This window comes from Jaculus jaculus, chromosome 5 (genome assembly GCF_020740685.1).
Source record: "Jaculus jaculus isolate mJacJac1 chromosome 5, mJacJac1.mat.Y.cur, whole genome shotgun sequence".
NCBI lineage: Eukaryota > Metazoa > Chordata > Mammalia > Rodentia > Dipodidae > Jaculus > Jaculus jaculus.
Genome location: NC_059106.1, coordinates 2,252,005 through 2,273,382, shown reverse-complemented (window position 1 = coordinate 2,273,382; position 21,378 = coordinate 2,252,005). Strand labels below are relative to the sequence as shown.

Sequence of the window (21,378 nt, the reverse complement as noted above, 5' to 3'; positions counted from 1 at the left end):
TTATTTAGCCCTATTAATCATACTGTTACATATTATATGTTTTAAAAGAGTAATTCCAGCTTATTTAAGAAAATAACAGTGGGTCCCAGAGTATTGACTGGATTAACTTGTTGAAGCTTTTTTAGGAGGTGAGATTTCACATGGTTGTAAGTTTCCAAGTTCCACAACCATATTTGTCTTCAGTGGAACTTGCTGCATTTCTCATCACCAAAGAACAATCTTTTATAAAATGTACTGCTAAATTTTCATAACTATTACTTTACATTTCAGTGTTAACTTCTAAATAAGAACTTAACCTTTTCCAGCTTGTTTCAGTTAGTATAAAATAAACCAATGCCCTACTGCAATTAAGAATTGGTGTTGGGAGGCAGAGATAGGAGGATCACCATGAGTTCAAGGCCACCCTGAGACTACATAGTGAATTTCAGGTGAGCCTGAGCCAGAGTGAGATCCTACCTCAGGGAAAAAAATTGTTGGTGTCACATGTGGTGGCTCATACCTATTATCCCAGCACTCAAGAGGCTGAGGTAGAGGAGTACCACAACTTCAAGGCCAGCCTAGCCTATCAAATGAGCTCTGGGTTAGCTCACACTAGAGTGAGTCCCTGCCTCAAACACACACACACACACACATACATACCCACACCCACATGAGAGAGAGAGATTGAGAGAGAGTTGTTGGTACCATGGGAATATTTTGAATATTTAAAAAGTTGTTTGTTTTTTTTTCTGAGGTAGTGTCTTGGTGTAACCCAGACTGACCTGGAATTCATTGTGTAGTCTCAGGCTGGCCTCCAGCTCACAGTGATCCTCCTACCTCTGCCTCCCTTCCTCACTTGTACTGGGATTAAAGTCATGTGCCACCACACCTAGTGGAGTCTCTAAATGTTTTAATTGTACCCACAGTATATGATTGCTCACATTTGAATGACATGAAAGTAAATTCTGTGGAAGTGTAATGTATGTGATATAGTACTGTACCGTCTTCCTGATCCCAGAAGTTTTGTTCATATTAGCAAAGGAGGCACTGCTGAAAGATTATTAGGGGTCTGATCTGCAGGTTGCAGCTCAGTCATAGGCTTGCCCTTTGCCTTTGCAACATTGCTTCAGCCATTTGAAGCAGCTCAGTATTTATAATGGCAGCAATGTTTTGCTCATTTCTCTTCTGTAATAATTCATTTCTTCTTCAGAACAATCCTGTAAGGTAAGTACTTTATAATCTCCATCTCACAGATACAGAAACTAGAGGAGAAAAATGTTAAGTACTTAATGGGAGTCCTAAAGCCAGTGTGGTGGGAGAACTTAGCATTTACCCACAGTAGTCAGGCTCCAGAGCCCATGCTGTTTTTATTTTTTAAGTTTTATTTGAGAGCAACAAACAGAGAGAGAGAAAGGCAGAGAGGGTGGGGTAGGGAGAGAATGGGTGTGCCAGGGCTTCCAGCCACTGCAAATGAACTCCAAATGCGTGCGCCCCCCTGTGCATCTGGCTAATGTGGGTCCTGGGGAATCGAGCCTCAAACCAGGGTCCTTAGGCTTCACAGGCAAGTGCTTAGTGCTTAACCACTAAGCCATCTCTCCAGTCCCCCATGCTTTTTTTTTTTTTTTTTTTTTTTTGGTTTTTCGAGGTAGGGTCTCACTCTGGTCCAGGCTGACCTGGAATTAACTCTGTCATCTCAGTGTGGCCTTGAACTCATGGCAATCCTCCTACCTCTGCCTCCCGAGTGCTGGGATTAAAGACGTGCGCCACCACGCCCAGCTCTCCATGCTATTTTTAATATGACCTCTCAGCCATCACCTGGGGAGTTAGTGTTTTCTCATGGGATTATTGTGAGGATGAAATGAAATAATACATATTACCAGCACTACTAATTGTTAATATCACTTTTTATTGCTTTTTATACAATGATATGCTTAATTTTCCTGTAAATATTTACACATTACTATTTTTGTGTCTTTGTTTCTTTTTTAGACCTGATCAAAAGTTTAATGAGCATATTAAGGATGACAGAGGTGATGACTTTCAGAAACGATACATCCTTAAAAGGGATAACTCTAGCTTTGACAAAGATGATACCCAGGTAATTCACAGCAGGTACAACGTTTTTTTAAAATGCAAGACTTAATTGCACAGTAGTTCATGTTCCCAGAATTAATTTTACTATTTCTTTATTAGATGAGAATACGTTTAAAAGATGACAGAAGAAGCAAATCTATAGAAGAAAGAGAAGAAGAGTACCAGAGAGCTAGAGACCGAATATTTTCCCAAGATGTATGTGTTGTGCTTCATGTTAGAAAGCATTCTAGTTGCATTGTAGGGTTCCAGTCCCCCTTTAATCTACTAATCACATTTATCTAACTATTTTTCAAGGTAGGGGCTTGCAATAGTGCAGCGTGGCCTTGAACTCACAGTGATCCTTCTTCATCTGCCTGTCAAGTGCTGGAATTAAAGGGTTGCGCCACCACGGCCAGCTTGATCACATTTTTATTTATTTTAATAATTATTTATTTATTTATTTACTTATTTGCAAACAGAGAGCTAGACAGGATGGGCATTCCAGGGCCTATAGCCACTGTAGACAAACTTCAGATGCGTGCACCCCCTTGTGCATCTGGCGTATGTGGATCCTGGGAAATTGAACCTGGGGTCCTTTGGCTTTGCAGTCAAGAGTCTTAACCAGCCCTAGTTGAACTTTTGATGTAGTTGCTTTGTTTTCCTCCTGTAAAGGGCCATATGATAGACATTTTAGGCTTTTGAGCTTCATGGGCATCTTTAGGATAATGGAAGTCACTAACAATGCATGAATAAGTGTTCGTGGCTGCACTCCTATAAAACTTTATTTGAAGAAACAAGTGGTTAACTATAGTTTGCTAATCTCTGCTGAAACACCAAGATGGAAGAATTATGACCCAGTTTTCATTTAGAGAATGAAATTTGCTCTGGTTTCTGTTGCATAAATGAATGAGATTTGCAAATTTTGGTGTCTGGAAAACTATTTATTTATTTAATTGCAAGCATGGAGAGACAGACAGAGATAAAGACATAGAGAGATTTAGTATGCCAGGACCTCTTGCCACTATGAACTCCAGATGCATAGACCACTTTGTACATCTGGCTTTACATGGATACTGGAGCATTGAACCCAGGCCAGCAGGCTTTGCAAGCAAGTGCTTTTAACAGCTGAGTCATCTTCCCAACCCTAGAAAACTATTCATAAGACTGTTGTAGTAGTAAAAACTGATTTGATTATTGCCTGACTTGGGCTAACAGTACTGGAAGAATTTGGCTGCAAAGTCCTTTAAAGACTGATGATTCTCTTCTATATCCACATGAAATGTGTGTTAACACCAAAACACTTAGAAATGTTCCCTGTATTAAAGCAAATTAACCAACATTTTAAACATATTTGTTATTTAACATATTTGTTAAATATCTGTGAACAAGCTATAATCTTTAGACTGGCATATATCCTAAAAATTATGATTAATTAAAATGACCATAGACAGAGCCGGCTGTGATGGCGCATGCCTTTAATCCCAGCGCTTGGGAGGCTGAGGTAGGATTGCTGAGAGTTCAAGGCCACCCTGAGAATAAAGAGTGAATTCCAGGTCAGCCTGAGCTAGAGCAAGATCCTATCTTGAAAAACCAAAAAAAAGAAAAAGAAAAAGAAAAAAAAAAACAACAACAGGCTGGAGAGATGGCTTAGCAGTTAAGGCCTGCAAAACCAGAGGAGGATCCCAGCTCGACTCTCTAGGACCCACGTAAACCAAATGCACAAGGGGACACATGCATCTGGAGTCCCTTTGCAGCAGCTAAAGGCCCTGGTGTGCCCATTCTCATCCTTCCTCCTTCCCTCCCTCTCTTTGCTTCTTTCTCCCTCTCAAATAAATAAGTAAATATTTTTTTAAAAAAGAAGTGATTGTAGGGTTAGAGAGATGGCTCAGCATTTGAGGGGCTTACCTTCAAAGCCTGACAGCCCAGGTTCAATTCCTTCATATCCACATAAATCCTAATGCACAAAGTGGCACATACATCTAGAACTTGTTTGCAGTGACTAGAGGTCCTGGCATGCCCATTTATATTCTTTCTTTCTCTCCTCTCTCTCCTTGAAAATAAATAAATTTCTTTTAAAAAATTATTTAAAGTGATTATAAGGGGCTTAGCAGTTAAGGTGCTTGCCTGTAAAACCTAAGAACCCTATGTTTGATTCCCCAGAACCCATGTAAGCCAGATATACATGGTGGCACATGCATCTGGAGAATTTTTTGTGTGTGTGCAGTGGCTGGAGGCCCTGGCACACGCATATTTTTAAAAACTTATAAAGAAAGTGCTGGGCTCAGTGACACACACTTTTAATCCAGCACTCAGGAGGCAGAGGTAGGAGGATCGCCATGAGTATGAGGCCACCCTGAGACTACATAGTGAATTCCAGGTCAGCCTGGGCTGGAGTAAGATCCTACCTTGGAAAAATGAAATAAAGTAAAATAAAAAGAAAGTCATTGTAGCTGGGTGTGGTGGCACACACCTTTAAACCCATCACTGAGAAAGCAAAGGTAAGGAGAATCACTGAGTTTGAAGTGATCCTGGGAGTACAGTGTAAGTTCCAGGTCAGCCTGGGTTAGAGTGAGACCTTACCTGGAAAATAATTAATAAATGTCATTGTAGCATCCTCGAGCAAATTAAATTCCATTATTATTTATTTGTACACACCACCAGTTTGGGCTTTGACATGTATACTTTTTAAATATTTGTGGATATAATTAGTTACCATTGGTATACAGATGACATGACATTTGATAGAAGCTCAACTTTCTTTATCTTTTTTTCTTTATAGTCCCTGTGTTCCCAAGAGAATTATATTATTGACAAAAGGTAAGAGTATTTTTAGCATCTATTTGGTAATTTTCTGGCTATTGCTAATGAAAATTTAAATGTCTTTTTTAAATGCCAACAGAATCCAAGATGAGGATGCCAGTAGTACCCAGCAGAGGCGCCAGATATTTAGGTATTGCAAGTGTGTTTTCCATACATTGACAGATAATTAAAGCAGTTTTTCTCTTGCCCCCTGTTAGCTTTTCAAAGCTTTATTTCTAAATTGCAGAGTTAATAAAGATGCTGCAGGGAGATCTGCAAATAGCCATCAAAGCAGCACTGAGAATGACATGAAGTACTCAGAGCCACGGCCCTGGAGCAGCACAGATTCAGACAGCTCCCTCCGAAACCTGAAGCCTGCTGTGACAAAAGCCAGTAGCTTTAGTGGAATATCAGTCCTGACAAGAGGGGACAGTTCTGGAAGCAGCAAAAGCATAGGCAGGCTCTCAAAAACAGGTACAAACAGTTCCCTAGACTGTGCATTGCAATACCAGTTTGCCTAATATCTCTACCACATGTGTATGTAGCTCCTGATTACTCTGAAAGGTCAGCTACTTTTGCAGCTTATTAACCCACATAGAGTACATAGGACTGATAGCTTTGTTGACAGCAAAATTCGTTTTGTCCTGGAGATAAAGTCACAAACAACTGAAGTAAAAATTCCTCTATTGTAATATAAGCCTCATCGGGTAGGTTCAGGGACTCATTTCTCTTGTTTGAGTGCCCAGAGGTGATTGCTTATTTATAACTGGAAAGCATGGTTTCTGTCCTAGGAATACAAAATTAATTTCATTTCATACTATCAAATATTGATTGAGTGTAGTTGTAATAAAAAGTCTTTCATTTTCTTTAAAAAAAAAAAATTCACACCTTTAATCCCAGCACTTGGGAAGCTGACATAGCAGGATTACTGTTAGTTCAAAGTCAGCTTTGTCCACAGTGAGTTCCAGGTCAGCCTGGGCTACAGTGAGACCCTGAGTCAAAATAAAAGGTGGGGAGGGGGGAATAAATGCTGGGTTTTTTTTAATATTTATTTATTTGAGAGAAAGAGGCGGGGGGGGGGGGGGACAGGTACACCAGGGCCTCTAGCCACCGCAAATGAACTCCAGATGCATGTGCCCCTTTGTGCATCTGACTTACGTGGGACCTGGGAAGTTGAACCGGGATCCTCTGGCTTTGCAGGCAAACTCCTTAACTGCTAAGCCATCCCTGCAGCCCAAATGCTGTGTTTTTAAAGAATCTAAAAAACCAACGAAAGCCAGACATAGTGGCACATGCACTTGGGAGGCAGAGGTTGAAGGATCACTTTTTTTTAATTCTTTTTTTTTTTAATTTGACAGAGAAAGAGGGAGGGGGAGAGAGAGAATGGGCCCACCAGGGCCTCTAGCCACTGCAAACAAACTCCAGACACCTGTGCCCCCTTGTGCATCTGGCTAACGTGGGTCCTGGGGAGTTGAACCTAGGTCATTTGGCTTTGCAGGCAGTGCCTTAACTGCTAAGCCATCCCTCCAGCCCGAAGGATCACTTTTGAGACCACCCCAAAACTACATAGTGAATTTCAGGTCAGACTGAGCTAGAATGACACCCTACTTTGAAAAACAAAAAGAAAAGAAAGAAAAAGGAAAAGAAAAGAAAAGTACCATGACACAACTATTATAAATGGAAATTTAAATACTATATTCTCTTTGTCTTATTTCATATGGAATATGTATATTCCCTTTGTTTTCACTAACTGATGGAATACTAGTCTTATATGTCTTTTAGGTCCCTGGTAGATCTTTGTTTTGTTTTTTGTTGTTGTTGGTAGGGTCTCACTCTAGCCCAGGTTGACCTGCAATTCACTATATACACTCAGGCTGGCCTCAGGCTCACAGATATCCTCCTGCCTCTGTCTCCCAGATACTGAGATTAAAGGTGTGCGCCACCACACCCAGCTCAGATCTTTATTTTTAATTCCAAAATAAACATGCAAGTTAGAAATGGCTCTTTCTCACTACCCCATTGGGCTAGTTTAAATATGGTGTTATGCAAGTAAATATCAGGGTAATTAGTATTTCTTAATAATTGACAACTGTCAGTGTTTTAAGTAAGCTAAGGTTTATGAGCTGCAGTTGTTAAGTTGTACAGATCTATTGACAGTGCCTTAATGGCTATGATAGAATACTGCTAAAGACATGCATAGTTATGAATATTTTTAAAACTCTGTGTATATTATCTCCAGGAGCAAAAAATAAATATTATTTATCCTTGTTTTAGTAGGGGTAGATAAATGTTTTTGATACTCTTAGGATGAACTGATAGGGTTCCTGTCATATTATTTTGGAGGGAGTGGTTTTTTGAGATAAGGTCTCATTCTAGCCCAGGCTGACCTGGAACTCACTCTGTATTCTCAGAGTGAGTAACTCATGGCAGTCCTCCTACCTCTGCCTCCCATGTGCTGAGATTAAAGGCATGCGCCACCATACCCAGCTTCTATTGTACTTTTATTTTATTTGTTTTTCGAGGTAGGTTTTCGCTGTAGCCCAGGGTGACCTGGAATTCACGATGTAGTCTCAGGGTGACCTCAAACTCAAGGCAATCCTCCTACCTCTGCCTCCCAAGTGTTGGGATTAAAGGTGTGTGCCACCATGCAGGTCCCATCATTATTTTATGGAAACAGCTTAAATGAGAGCTGTCCTAAATTTATAAGGCAGTCTGTAATATATAGAGTTGCTTTTTGCGTTCCTTAAAGACTCCATCCCAGAGTCAACTCACTTACTCAAAACCTAATTAAGGAACTGAAGTCTTAACAGTTAAGGCATTTGCCTGCAAAGCCTAGGGACCTGAGTTTGATTACCCAAAGCACACATAAAATGCCAGATGCACAAGATTGCTCATGCGTCTGGAGTTTGTTTGCTGTGGCTGGAGGCCCATTCTGTCTCTTTAATTCTCAGAAAAAAAAATTATTTAAAAACCTAGTTAATTCTAAAAGCATCATCAGTCTGTTTCTGTTTTGTTTCATTTGTCTACCTTTCTTCAGGATTCTAAAAGTCAATGAGATTGTCAGTCAGCCCCTCTGTAATAGAAAATGAAGTAAAATGTAGGCATGACAACGGTCAAAAGTCAGTTGTCAAGCCGGGTGTGGTAGTGCACACCTTTAATCCCAGCACTCGGGAGGCAGAGGTAGGAGGATCGCCGTGAGTTTGAGACCACCCTGAGAATACAGAGTGAATTCCAAGTCAGCCTGGGCTAGAGTGAGACCCTTCCTGGGGGGGGGGGGGGAGTCAGTTGTCAAAATCAGTTAAATTGAGTGAAACACAAGTACTTGAAATATTTTTCATGCTTGTGACATGATAAAATAGATAGCTTAGTTTACATTATTAGAAGATGCTATGCTTATGGGAAACTTAATTGTACAGTGAAACTTGACAGTTGTTACTCTTAATAGAGAATTTATCATTTCTGTTTTTCCTACACTATTCCTAATCTTTCTGTGTCCTTGTAGATAAGGATTTCTGATATAAGAGTTTCTGATATAAGAGTTTTGGGCATTTGGCTGTGCTAAGTTCTTTATCCTGGGGGAAATTTTATTCTGTATTTTCCTAAGTGTTAATCTGAAAGGTAAAAAAGTATGTCACTTTGTCCTTTTGGGAGTGTGGCATTGTGCTTTTGTGGCTGCCTGTAGCTGGCATTTCTGTATGCTTGCGTCATCTGCATGCTGTGGCTCTACCTTTCTGACAATTTCCATGCTCTGCTTGCTGTTGAACTTGCCATGTTTGGGAGGTTAAGCAGAATTGGACAGTAAATCAAAATAGCTATTGCTTTCATGTGATAACTGCATGTTATATGAAGTCAGTTTTATGGGTACATTTATGGGTACGTAACCTCTGTTTTTATCAGAGGTATACAATAATCCATGTTTCTCCCTCTTCTTCCCCTAGGTTCTGAGTCTTCTGGAAGTGTAGGGTCATCCACAGGCTCGCTGTCTCACAACCAGCAGCCTCTTCCAGGTGCAGTTCTCAGTCAGGCTTCACATGGCACACCTGTTGTCTATCCGGCCGTCAGCACTCACAGCTCTCTCTCCTTTGATGGCGGTCTTAATGGACAGGTCGCATCTTCCAGCACTAGCTTCCTTTTGCTTCCTTTGGAAGCTGCTGGCATCCCACCTGGCAGTATCCTCATCAACCCACAGACAGGTTGGTAATGAGTATTTATTGCCATTGAAATATCTGAAAATTAAGATACCTTTTAAATGTATTGTTTGTACATGTGTTGTCAGCTTTTTTAAATCAATAATAAACATTTACTAGAGACATTCATGCAAGAAAATGTTAAAATACATGTTTATATTGGAAAGCAGTTTCCCCATGTGATATGTATGCATCGTGGCTAAATGATAGCCCAGTTATAATTAAAGAATAGTTCATTTCCTTGAAATGTGACAACTTCCTTTAAGAAAGCTGTACCTGACTGAACATTTTATTCTGGGGGACTAACATTCATTTTATGAAAAAAAAAAAAAAAAGAGCCAAGAAACCAGGTCTTTGTCATTATATACAAAGTAGAAAAACTGTAGTTGTCCTTCATGCTATGGTGATTGTTTCCTACTAAGGAAAAGTGAAAAGGCATGATTTGTAATAGAAAATAGAATTGAAAATAAAATAGAATTAATATTGTCAACACATGTTTTTATTCCTTTCCATTGACTAATAATAATTTACATCTGTTGAGTATTTACTTTGGGCCATGTCCTGTGTGTAGACACTGAATATTTTATTTGTTACCTATGTAATGACTCTTAGGTAGCCAGAGTCACGTAATGTATATCATAGGTCAGGTCACTAAACTCCAGGGAGATGAAGACTCCTAGTACAATATATTTCACTATGTAGTTTGGCCCAGAAAGTTTTTTTCTGTAGAGAAAGCATGACCTACTGCTTTTATGCTACCTGTGAAGTCCATGCAGTGTGGTAGGCTATTTTCCCACTTTTTACTAGAAACTAGTGGCCATGGTGAGGCAAGTCAGACAGCTGGAACAACACCCCATCTCAAAGCATTACAGTACAACATTTGAATATTTACCCTAAATGAGAAAAAAGCAGAGTATTAACAGTCTCATTTCTCAAGCTTAGAAAACCTTTTTATATATATAGGAACTTTGGAATTGTGGATAAAGAGATTTTATAAATATAGTTCTGTAAATCATTAGTAAAATGATTCATTTTCAGTCTCTGGTGTGAATTGACTTTCCTCCTTAAAAAAATATTTTTTAAAAAAATATTTATTTGGGCTGGAGAGATGGCTTAGCGGTTAAGCGCTTGCCTGTGAAGCCTAAGGACCCCGGTTCGAGGCTCGGTTCCCCAGGTCCCACGTTAGCCAGATGCACAAGGGGGCGCATGCGTCTGGAGTTCGTTTGCAGTGGCTGGAAGCCCTGGCACGCCCATTCTCTCTCTCTCTCCCTCTATCTGTCTTTCTCTCTGTGTCTGTCGCTCTCAAATAAATTTAAAAAAAAATATTTATTTGATAACAGGGAGAGGGAGAAGAGAAAGAGAGAATGAGTTTTATAGGGCCCCTAGCCACTGCAAACAAATGCCACTTTGTGCATCTGACTTATGTGGGTACTGGAGAATCGAACCTGGGTCTTTAGTCTTTGCAGCAAGCACCTTAACCACTAAACCATCTCTCCAGCTCTCTTCTTCCTTTTTCAACTTTTCAGGTCAGCCCTTCATCAACCCAGATGGGAGTCCAGTTGTGTATAACCCTCCTATGACGCAACAGCCAATTAGAACCCAAGTGCCTGGACCTCCACAGCCACCTCTGCCACCTCCACCACCTCAGCAGCCAACAACCAATCACATCTTCTCACAGGTGCAAATATCCTTGCTTATATCATGCTAAATCCACTTGCCTTTGCATCTGTAGGACTAATAATTGAAAGAGCCCAAACAGTTACCTCTTACAACTTGAATCTTCTGCCTGCCAGTATTGATGGCCACTGGCTAGTCACAGGAAGTAAGGACTTTCAGCTCATAAATAGCTGAATATAAGTTAGAAGGAACATGAGTCCAATTGGTGGGCACTTTATCCCCATTTTACAACTAGAAGAACAGCAAAAACACTGTTCATTGATGTCTGGAACAATGTGAGGTATTAAAATGGAATGGATGATCCGGGCATGGTCAAGGTAGGAGAATTGCCTTGAGTTCAGGGCCAGCCTGACTGTACATAGTGAATTCCAGGTCAGCCTGGCCTAGAGCAAGACCCTACCTCAAAAAAAAAAAAAAAAAAAAATCAGCTAGGCGTGGTGGAGCACACCCTTAATCCCAGCAGTTGGGTGGCCGAGATAGGAGGATCAACCATGAGTTCGGGGCCAGCCTGAGACTACATAGAGAATTATTCCAGGTCAGCCTGGACTAGAGTGAAACCCTACCTCCAAAAAAAAAAGAAATGGAAGAAACTAAAGTGGGCTTCCCAAGTCCTACAAAGTACTCTACATCAGTTCTCACTGAGAGGAGAATTCACACATGCATTCACATTTTAGTCTTTTTCTCTAATGTGTTATTCATCTTTGAACATATTGATTACATCAATATAAACTGTTTGGGGGGATGAGGAGATAAAGGGGCTTGCTTGCTTGCAAGCCTGCTGACCCAGATTCAGTCCTCGTCAGCACCCACATGAAGCTGGACACAAAATAGTATATGCATCTACAATCCCAAGGTGTCTATAGCAATGGGTAGTTAGGAAAATCTAGAATTTTGCAAGCAATGGAGACAAGGGAGACTTTGTCTCCAAAGGGTTAAAGGGAAGGCAAGATACACCATGTTGTTCTCAGATCAATATGTGCGCAGCATGGCAAGCACACATGCACACAATCATCAAAATGAAAAAAAAACCTTTTCATGCTAATTTTTTTTAATATTTTGTTTATATTATTTATTTGACAGAGAAAGAGGGAGGGGGAGGGGGGATGAATGGGTGTGCCAGGGCCTCCAGCCACTGCAAACGAACTCCCTACGCATGTGCCCCTTGTGTGCATCTGGCTAATGTGGGTCCTGGGGAACTGAACCTGGGTCCTTAGGCTTTGCAGGTAAATGCCTTAACCACTAAACCATCCCTTCAACCCCAGTCCTGCTAATTTTTAAAGATTTTCCAACATGGAAAATAGTTTGTACCTTTACTCACACCTTTGTATGCAAGACTATGGAAAAAAATGCAGTGTGGTATCTTGTGAACTGGAGACTTGAAGCATAATTTGTATTGCAGAGATGAAAAGCATATATAAGCAAATAATATGGAAGTCCTAAAAACATTTGATTTGGGCAGTTAAGACTCCTGGGCAAGGCAGTTGTCCTTCGCTGTTTTCTAAAGTTAGGATTAAAGGTAGTTTGGGGTTGGTTTTGCATGCATGTGTGTGTGAATATGTATGTGTGTTCATATGTGGGTAGGTGCACGTGTGTGTGGAGGCTAGAGAAAACTTCAGGAGTATACTCAACAACACTGTCCACTTCACTTTGAAACAGAATCTCTCATTGGCATATAGTATACCAATTAGGTTAGACTGGCTAGCCAGCAAACTCTGAGAATACTCTGTCTTTGCCTCCCCAGCTCTGGGATGACAAGTGCATGCCACTACACCCAACATTTACATGGGTACTAGGATCAAACTCAAGCCCTTTTGTTTGTGAGGCAAGCACTTTACTCAGTAAGCTATCGCCTCAGCCCTAGGACTCAAAGGATTTTGAGGTGCTCCTAAACTGTACCAAAATAGTCCATATATGTGAAGCAGATTACCTAAAACTATCCTGGAGACCCCATGTCTTCTCCAACCCTACTTGTTGCACACTCTAAGACTATGTAAAGCACCTTTCATGGCCTTTTCTACCTTAGCTTTATTCTTCTTGGTCCCAAAGAGTTGCTCTTTATTTTTGCTATCATGTCTTTGCAATGCTTTGTGTTTTACTAGGAGTTTTTTTTTAAGAGTTTATTTGTATTTATTTATTTATTAGAGACATGGGGGGAGAGAATGGGTGCACCAGGGCCTCTAGCTGCTGTAAACAAACTCCAGATGCATGTGCCATCATGTGCATCTGGCTTATGTGGGACCTGGAGAATCGAACCTGGGTCCCTAGGCTTCACAGGCATGTACCTTAACTGCTATGCCATCTCTCTAGCCCACTAGGAGTTTTATAATTGACTTTTGACTTTCATTTCATTTTTTTTTTCTTTGTGTGTGTGTGTGGGGGTGGTTTTCGAGGTAGGTTCTTACTTCAGCCAGGCTATAATTTCAATCTTAAGGTATCCATCAGACTCTGTGATTGTTTAAATGTTAAAAGTAAGTCATCACCAAAAAAACAATAATAAATTGATATACAATTATTTATTATCTTTTACATATTTTGAGATGATCAATTCATGGAATTTCAAATAACCAACTTAAACAGTGTTGTAAATTGCAGAGCCTTCAGAGGGACCCCATTTCTTGAACATATAACATAAAACCAACAGTCTTGGATGTTGAGTTGTAGCAAGATGCAGTACAAGAAAGGAATAAGAAGTGTTAAAACTTTTCCTTCTCTAATGGTATCTGGGTTTCACTTTGACCAGTCAGACCCCAGCTCAGTTTTCAAACTTTGCCATTTGGCACATTAATTCATATTCTGTTGGTGCTCATATCACTCCTCCTGGTACTCCCCAGCAGACCTGTTCTTATTTCATCTGACACATACATGGAAGGTCTACTTGTGTAAAAGAAGGCTATGCCTTAAGAGTTATATGACTTAATGCACCTAATATCCTGTAATAACAAATCAGTACCTCATTAGCATGCTCTCAGTTTTCCTCCAGGTGTCTCTTCCTACTTGACAGATTTGTGAGGATCCATTGGCTACTCTACTGATCATTTAGTCTGCTCCCTCTTTTTGTGCTTTTATTTTAATCTAGATTTTTTTTCTGGATTCTAAAATGATGTAAGCCTTTTGTAAGTTTAAAAACCACTATTTTGTCTTGTGGTAAAAGAACAAGTGATCATTATACATTATCTTATTTTTAAAAGATTTCTGCTTATTCCTTGGGTAATTTTAGGTTGTTTTTTTTTTTTTTCATGAGTTTATCTCACACTTAAAATTATTCCCAGGCTGGGTGTGGTGACGCATGCCTTTAATCCCAGCACTCAGGAGGCAGAGGTAGGAGGATCTCCATGAGTTCGAGGCCACCCTGAAACTAAATAGTAAATTCCAGGTCAGCCTTGGCTACTTCAAGACCCTATCTCAAACCCCCCCCCAATTTTTTTTTTTGTTTTTGTTATTTATTTGTAAGGAGAGAGAGAATGAATGAATGAATATGGGCTCATGAGGGTCTCTTGTCACTGCAAAAGTAACTCCAGATGCATGAGTCGTGTTGCACATCTGGATTGATGTGGGTACTGGGGAAATGAACCCCGGCATCAGGCTTTACACACAAGTACCTTTAACCACTGAACCATCTCAGCCTGGGAACTATTTTATTTTATTTTATTTTATTTTTTATTTATTTGGTTTTCCAAGGTAGGGTCTTGCTCTAGCCCTGGCTGACTTGGAATTCACTCTGAAGTCTTAGGGTGGCGTCAAACCCATGGCAATTCTCCTACCTCTGCATCCCGAGTACTGGGATTAAAGGCTTTAAATAAAAAATATTTTTAAGAAATAAAATAGGTGACCCAGCTATAGCACTCCTAGGCATATATCCAAAGGACTCATCTCATTTCCTTAGAAGTACATGCTCAACCATGTTTATTGCTGCTCAATTTATAATAGCTGGGAAATGGAACCAGCCTAGATGTCCCTCAACAGATGAGTGGATAATGAAGATGTGGTACATTTATACAATGGAGTTCTACTCAGCGGTAAAGAAAAATGAAGTTATGAAATTTGCAGAAAAATGGATGGACCTGGAAAGTATTATACTAAGTCAGGTAACCCAGGCCCAGAAAGCCAAGCGCCACATGTTCTCTCTCATATGGGGATCCTAGCTACAGATGACTGGGCTTCTGCGTGAGAATGAAAATACTTAGTAGCAGAGGCCAGTAAGTTGAAAAGGAGACATAAAGGGTGGAGAAAGGAAGGGAGGAGGATACTTAATAGGTTGATATTGTATATATGTAATTACAATGTTTGTAATGGGGAGGTAATATGATTGAGAATGGAATTTCAAACGGGAAAGTGTGGGGGTGGGGAGGGAGGGAATTACCATGGGATATATTTTATAATCATGGAAAATGTTAATAAAAATTAAAAAAAAAAAGAAAAAGAAATAAAATAGGGTCTGGAGAAAATGGCTTAGCAGTTAAGGTGATTCCCTGAAAAGTCTTAAAAACCCAGGTTTGGTTCCCCAATACCCATGTAAAACCAGATGCACAAAGTGGCACATGCATCTGGAGTTCCTTTGCAGTGGCTAGAGGCCCTGGTGCACCTATTTTCTGTCTATCTTTCTCTCTCTCAAATAAGTAATTTAAATATTTTTTAAAAATTATTCTCTCGAGCCAGGTGTGGTGGCACACACCTTTAATCCCAGCACTCAGGAGGCAAGGGTAGGAGGATCACTGTGAGTTCAGTACCACCCTGATATTACATAGATTCCAGGTCAGCCTGGGCCAGAGTGAGACCCTACTTCAAAAGCAAACAATAAACATTAACAACAAAAAATTTATTCTGTCACATAGCAGAAACCTGTGGCAAAAGCATGCTAGGCTCATACAATTATTCTGTTCAGATATACTGTCAAGAGCAAAACATTTTGTCTAAAGTAGACCTTGTGAACCAAAAGTGAAAGTTTGCATTGGGTAAGGTTATTTGGATTCTTCTGGCATTCTGTAAGGCACTTAATTTTCTTTTGTGTGAATTGTATCCACTGTAAAGTGGATACAATAGCATTTAAGCCAATATATAACCTCCTTTGAAATGAGCATATAAATACAAGATTAGGAAATTAACCCTCAATGCTGGTGTGAGCTTTTGGGTGGCCAGCTATATTCTGAAGATTTAGAAGTAATTAAAACATTCTCTACAACATCTGATTTTGAGTGTTCCTGAAAATATAAAAGCTTTTCCTGAAACTGATGAACATAAAGATTATTAATAAGTCATTTCTCAGATTCTAATATGTGTTATTTTAATAAAAATATACCTTTATACCAGGAAAGTTTTTTTTCATCCTTACATAAAAGATATGTTTGTGAGCTGGAGAGATTGTTAGCAGTTAAGGCACTTGCCTGCGAAGCCTAAGGACTCAAGTTTGCTCTCCAGGTCCTATATATGCACATAAGGTGGCTGGAGGCCCTGGCATGCCAGTTCTCTTCCCTCAACCCCTCTCACATTAAAAAAATAAAGATATGTGTGGTGGCTGAAGAGATGGCTCAGCAGTTAAGATGGTTGCCTGCAAAATTTAACGACCCAGATTTGATTCCCCAGTACCCACATAAAGCTAAATGCACAAAGTGGCGTATGAGTCTAAAGTTTGTTTGCAGCAGCTGGAAGGCCTGGTATGCCCAGTCTCTCTGTTTCTCTCTCCTCTCTCTCTGCTTGCAAATAAATAAATAAAAATATTTTTTAAAATGATATATATAGTAGGAGGTATCCCTGTGAATTAGGAGTTAGGATCCCTGTGAGTTAAAGTCCACCCTGAGACTATAGAGTGAATTCCAGGTCAACCTGGGCTAGAGTAAAACCCTACCTCAAAATAATAATAATAATAATAATATAGATATGTTTCTGTGGGTGAGTGCATGTGTATGTAGGTACAGTAGGTACATGTTGTTCATGAAGTTTTTCTTTTTTAAAAATAGTTCAAGTGAGTCTGGGGGAATCAGAATTAGGTCCTTAGGCCTTGCATGTAAGCACCTTGACAGCTGAGCCATCTCCAGCCCAAAGTTTTTTGGGGGGCAGTGGGAGTTGAGGTAGGGTTTCCCTCTGGCTCAGGCTGATCCAGAATTCACTATGTAGTCTCCGGGTGGCCTTGAACTCATGGCAATCCTCCTACCTCTGCCTCCCGAGTTCTGGGATTATGCACAGTGTATTTTTTTTTTCTTACAAAATAGCCCAAATTTAGGAGTGGTGCCCATAGTAAAAGAGATTTAAAACATGCCTTATTAAATAGGACAATTTCTATAGATACCATGTAAATTCTTACTGATTATAAGTTATGTTTTTTCATTTATAATTTAATGTTTCAGATCAGCCCTTCATATAAATCAAAGAATAATAAGGTTTGCTTTTACTAATTTAACCCCAGGATCTTTTGTACATAATGGAATTTGAAATGGCAAAATGACCTTTTTAAAATTAATATTCAATAAAATACATTTATTGGCCAGGCATGTGGCACATGCCCTTAATCCTAGCACTCAGGAAACAGAGGTAGGAGGACCACCATGAGTTGGAGGCTACCCTGAGAAGACTACGTAGGGAATTCCAGGTCAGCCTGAGTTAGATTGAGACCCTAGCTTGGGGTGGGGGGGGGGGGAGTATGCTTATGGGCTGGAGAGATGGCTTAGTGGTTAAGATGCAGGTTCCATTTCCCAGGACACATACAAGTCAGATGCACAAGGTAGCACCTGCATCTGGAGTTCATTTGCAGTAGCTAGTGGCCCTTGGGTGCCCATTCAGTCTGTCTGTCTCTCAAATAAATAAATAAAATATTTTTAAAGTGCATTTATGACGTGATTATCCTTGTAGTTATGAAATCAGCTTAAGTATAGGTGTGTTCTCACAAGTTGTATTGTGTAGTGCTTCTGCATTTGTATTGTTTGCTTTTTATTCTATTGTATTTTAAATACTTTATAAATGTTATTAAAGCTATTGTCTCAAAATGGATGAATTTCTATCTTGTAAACTTTCCTGTGACATTACTCCTCAGCATTCTGGCCCTCTGCAGTCCTCCTCAGCCTGCTCAGTGCTCTCCAGTCCCCTTCATATCCCCACCCCTGCCAGGCCCACCCACCCAGCCAGCCATACACCGTGTTACTCTCTAGTTTCACCTCCTCATTCGTTTCCTGGGTGGATGTGCAATGACTACTTGACTGTGATCAATATAATATATTCTTAGTTTTTCATATATAATAGAAGTAATGTTTACTAATAAACACTAGTAATTTATTCCATAAGACAATGGTTTTATTGGCTTAGTACAGTGATGGTTTAAACTCTAATACCGTCTTCCTTTTTCACATGAGATCATCTGGCTTTTCTCTTGTCCTCAGATACTTTAGCTCCTTTCCTTACTTCGGTCAGTCGTGGACCAGTAGCTTTCTTCTGGCTTTAGGTTCTGTGTTCTCTCTCCAGTGCAATAGTGGGTCTAGTAGGTCCCAACCAACTAATTGAGGTGAAATGTAGCTTGCAGCTACTGATTCTAATTGTATTTTTCAAAGATCCCCTAGATGTTCTATTTCTGCCTCTAATGTAATAATACCTTTTGTAATCCAAATTCTGCCCCAAATTATGTCCCTTAGGAAAATCTCAGGCCCACTGTGCCACTTGGTAGCTGTGTGACCTGAAGCAGCAGAGTGCCTTCTGCAGAGTGGGAGCAAGAAGTCTTGACAAAAAGAGCCTTTGTTAGTGTTGAGAAGTCTGAAAAAGAGAGTCTTTGTTGGTAGTGGGTAGTGAGAAGTGTGAAAGCAGCAATAAAGCTCAAAAATATTTGGGAATTTTCACTGGGATAAGAAAATTACTTTTTCTAAGGTAGTTAGCCAGGTGTCTTTGCCTTCAGAAACCACTCACTGAATTAAGTGGTAGAATTTGGTAGAGTTTGTTGGTGACCTTTTGGTAAGAGTAAAACCATGTATTTTCAGTCATTAAATCAGGTTTCCCATTTTCAGTCCTTTTATCTTCTTAGTATACTTAACTTACTTGTAAAAAGCCAGTGTTCTCTTAAAAATTGTAGACATGTCAACTTTAATCTGAAAACTCAGTTGCCAAAGGTTTATAAGTCACAGCTTTCATTGTGACTTTTTAAGGGTATGTAATACAAGCTGTCATCTGAATCTCTGGGAGTAGGGAGTCCGTTAACCCTGCAGTGTTGTTTACTGGTATTCTTCGGACCAGTAAGAGATGTCAGAGCCCCCACCCTGGATGGTGTCCTGCTTGCTCCCCAAGTGTCTAGCAGCAGCATGAGACTCATGTAGATCATGCCCATTTGCCATCTTAATTGTAGTAGCAGAGAAGAATTTAGAATAGAGTTCATGGGCAGATTATTTTTTAGAGATCACAGAAAATGACTGGGTGTTTACATTTTGATTTTTGGAGATATAGTAATATATAGAACCAAATCCTGCCTTCTAGGAAGAAGGGAGATAATTTTAACTCCTTTCAGAAAATGTTCAGTGTACATATAATTTTAGTGTATACTTTACTTGCAATGTACCCCAGTCTTTCAGCATGCCATCTTTTCCTTTAGGTATATTTTCTAAATAATTTCTAATGGTGGCATTATAATATCCTGTCCTCCTGCCTTAGTGTTCTCTGTTCTTGAAGCTGTTCATCTCTGATAACATTATTTATTATAGATTCATATGGTATCAATAATATAAACTATTTCAGCTCTATTGAAAATATTTAAAGTACAGGGGCTGGGGATATATCCCAGGTGGTAGAGTGCTTGCATAGCATACATGTGAAGCCCTGGGTTTGATCCCCAGCACCTCCCTCACAAACCAGGTGTGGCATGTCCCTGTAATCCCAGCACTCCGGAGGCAGAGGTCGGAAGATCACTGTGAGTTCTAGGCCACCCTGAGACTACATAATGAATTCCCGGTCAGCCTGGGCTACACTAAGACTCCACCTCACAAAACCAAAAAATAATAATAATAAGTAATATGTCTGTTTACTACTTTTATTAGTAAGTTTTGTTTTCTGACTGCTGGCTTTTCCCTTTTTATCAGGATAACCTTGGTTCTCAGTTCAGCCACATGAGTCTTGCCCGCCAGCCATCTGCTGATGGTCCTGACCCTCATGCCACTATGTTCCAGTCCACTGTGGTTCTTCAGTCTCCACAGCAATCTGGTTACATCATGACTGCAGCCCCACCACCACATCCTGCTCCTCCTCCCCCTGCTCCTCCTCCTCCTCCTCCTCCCCCCCTCCCACCTGGACAGCCAGTTCCTACTGCCAGCTTCTCTGCCTCTGGGCATCCTGTTAGCCAGCCTGTGCTCCAGCAGCAGAGCTATCTTCAACAGCCCTCACCACAGGTGCGTTGCTTTGTTATTTGTCTCTGGTCCCTTGCTTAACTTAAAAGAACTTCTGTTGTTGTTGTTGTTTACATATTTTATTTATTTATTTGAGAGAGAGAATGGGTGTGCCAGGGCCTTCAGCCACTGCAAATGAACTCCAGACAGATGCGCCTCCTTGTGCATCTACATGGCTTACATGGGTCCTGGGGAATCGAACCGCAAATGACTTTCTCTGTCTGTATTTACTGATGGTACTTTGGTGTGATCACTAAGAATCTACTGGCAAGACCATGTCATAAAATTGTGTCCCTGTTGTTTTCTCCTCAGAGGGTTTTATTTTAACTCCTATTTTAAGGTCATTTATTTATTTTGAGTTAATTTTCTGTATTGTTTATGGTAAAGTCCCAACTCCATTATGAAGTGATTATAGATCTAGTCACTCTAGCATCATTTGTGGAAGACACTTCGCTTTCTCCATTGAGCTGTGTTGACACTCATGTTGGATGTCAGCAGGTCATAAATGTAAGGGCTTTGTTCTTTTCACTTTCACTGTTAACGTTACTGTGCCTTGCTTTGACTAATGTAACTTTGTAATCTTTTTTAACAGACATAATCCTCTTTTATTTTGCTGTATAAAATCCCTATGTGGTAGCCACAGCTTGAGCCTGGGTCCTCTGCACTGAGACTCTGGTGTGGGCTTTCACAAGATGGTCAATGAACTCCTGGTAGGGATACTTGGTGAACACAGTCTCTTTCCAGAAGTTGGAGGTCAGGTAGCTGTAGGTCTAAGAGATGGCATCAAAAGTGGCCTTAGCAAAGTTGCCCAGGGTGGCAGTGCAGCCCCTGGCTAAAGTGTAGCAGTCATCAATACCAGCCATCAGCAGCAGTTTCTTGGGCATGGTGGCAGAGACAGTGCCATTGCCTCTGGGGTCAAGGACAAGGCACACCAGCACAGAGCCACAGTGGCCTGTCACCTTAGACTGTATGGGGCTTACAGATCTTGTTCCCATAGTAGTCTCTCTGGACAGGCACAATGGAGAGCTTGGCAAAGATGACAGCCCTAGATGGCAGTGTGTGCCAACTTGGAGCACCCAGGCCAACATGACTGTTGTAGTCCCCAGTGGTGACAAAAGCCTTGAGTTTGGTCTGCTGGCCCACATGAGTCTGCTTCTGCACTGGCACGATCTTTTTGAAACCTCATCCTGCAGGGACTTGATTTTCATGTCCTTGACCAGGTGTCCCAGCTTGTTAACGGGGATCCACTCCTTGTCTTGGGCTTTGTCTCCAGAACTACCATGGACTCTTCCCCACCCACAACCGCTGCTGAGACC

General features: G+C 40.5%; 1 protein-coding gene across 3 annotated transcripts in view; it reads left to right on the top strand.

Annotated features, from left to right (window-relative positions):
• R3hdm1 (R3H domain containing 1) overlaps positions 1–21,378 on the top strand; it is a 135,479-nt gene that overhangs the window by 64,539 nt on the left and 49,562 nt on the right. For all 3 annotated transcript variants that reach the window (XM_012951075.2, XM_045149297.1, XM_045149296.1), the window contains 8 exons: positions 1,969–2,077; positions 2,173–2,268; positions 4,832–4,869; positions 4,952–5,002; positions 5,099–5,325; positions 8,790–9,044; positions 10,565–10,716; positions 19,760–20,065. In XM_012951075.2, coding sequence (XP_012806529.2) covers positions 1,969–2,077; positions 2,173–2,268; positions 4,832–4,869; positions 4,952–5,002; positions 5,099–5,325; positions 8,790–9,044; positions 10,565–10,716; positions 19,760–20,065 — 1,234 coding nt within the window. The remainder of the gene's footprint in view (positions 1–1,968; positions 2,078–2,172; positions 2,269–4,831; positions 4,870–4,951; positions 5,003–5,098; positions 5,326–8,789; positions 9,045–10,564; positions 10,717–19,759; positions 20,066–21,378) is intronic.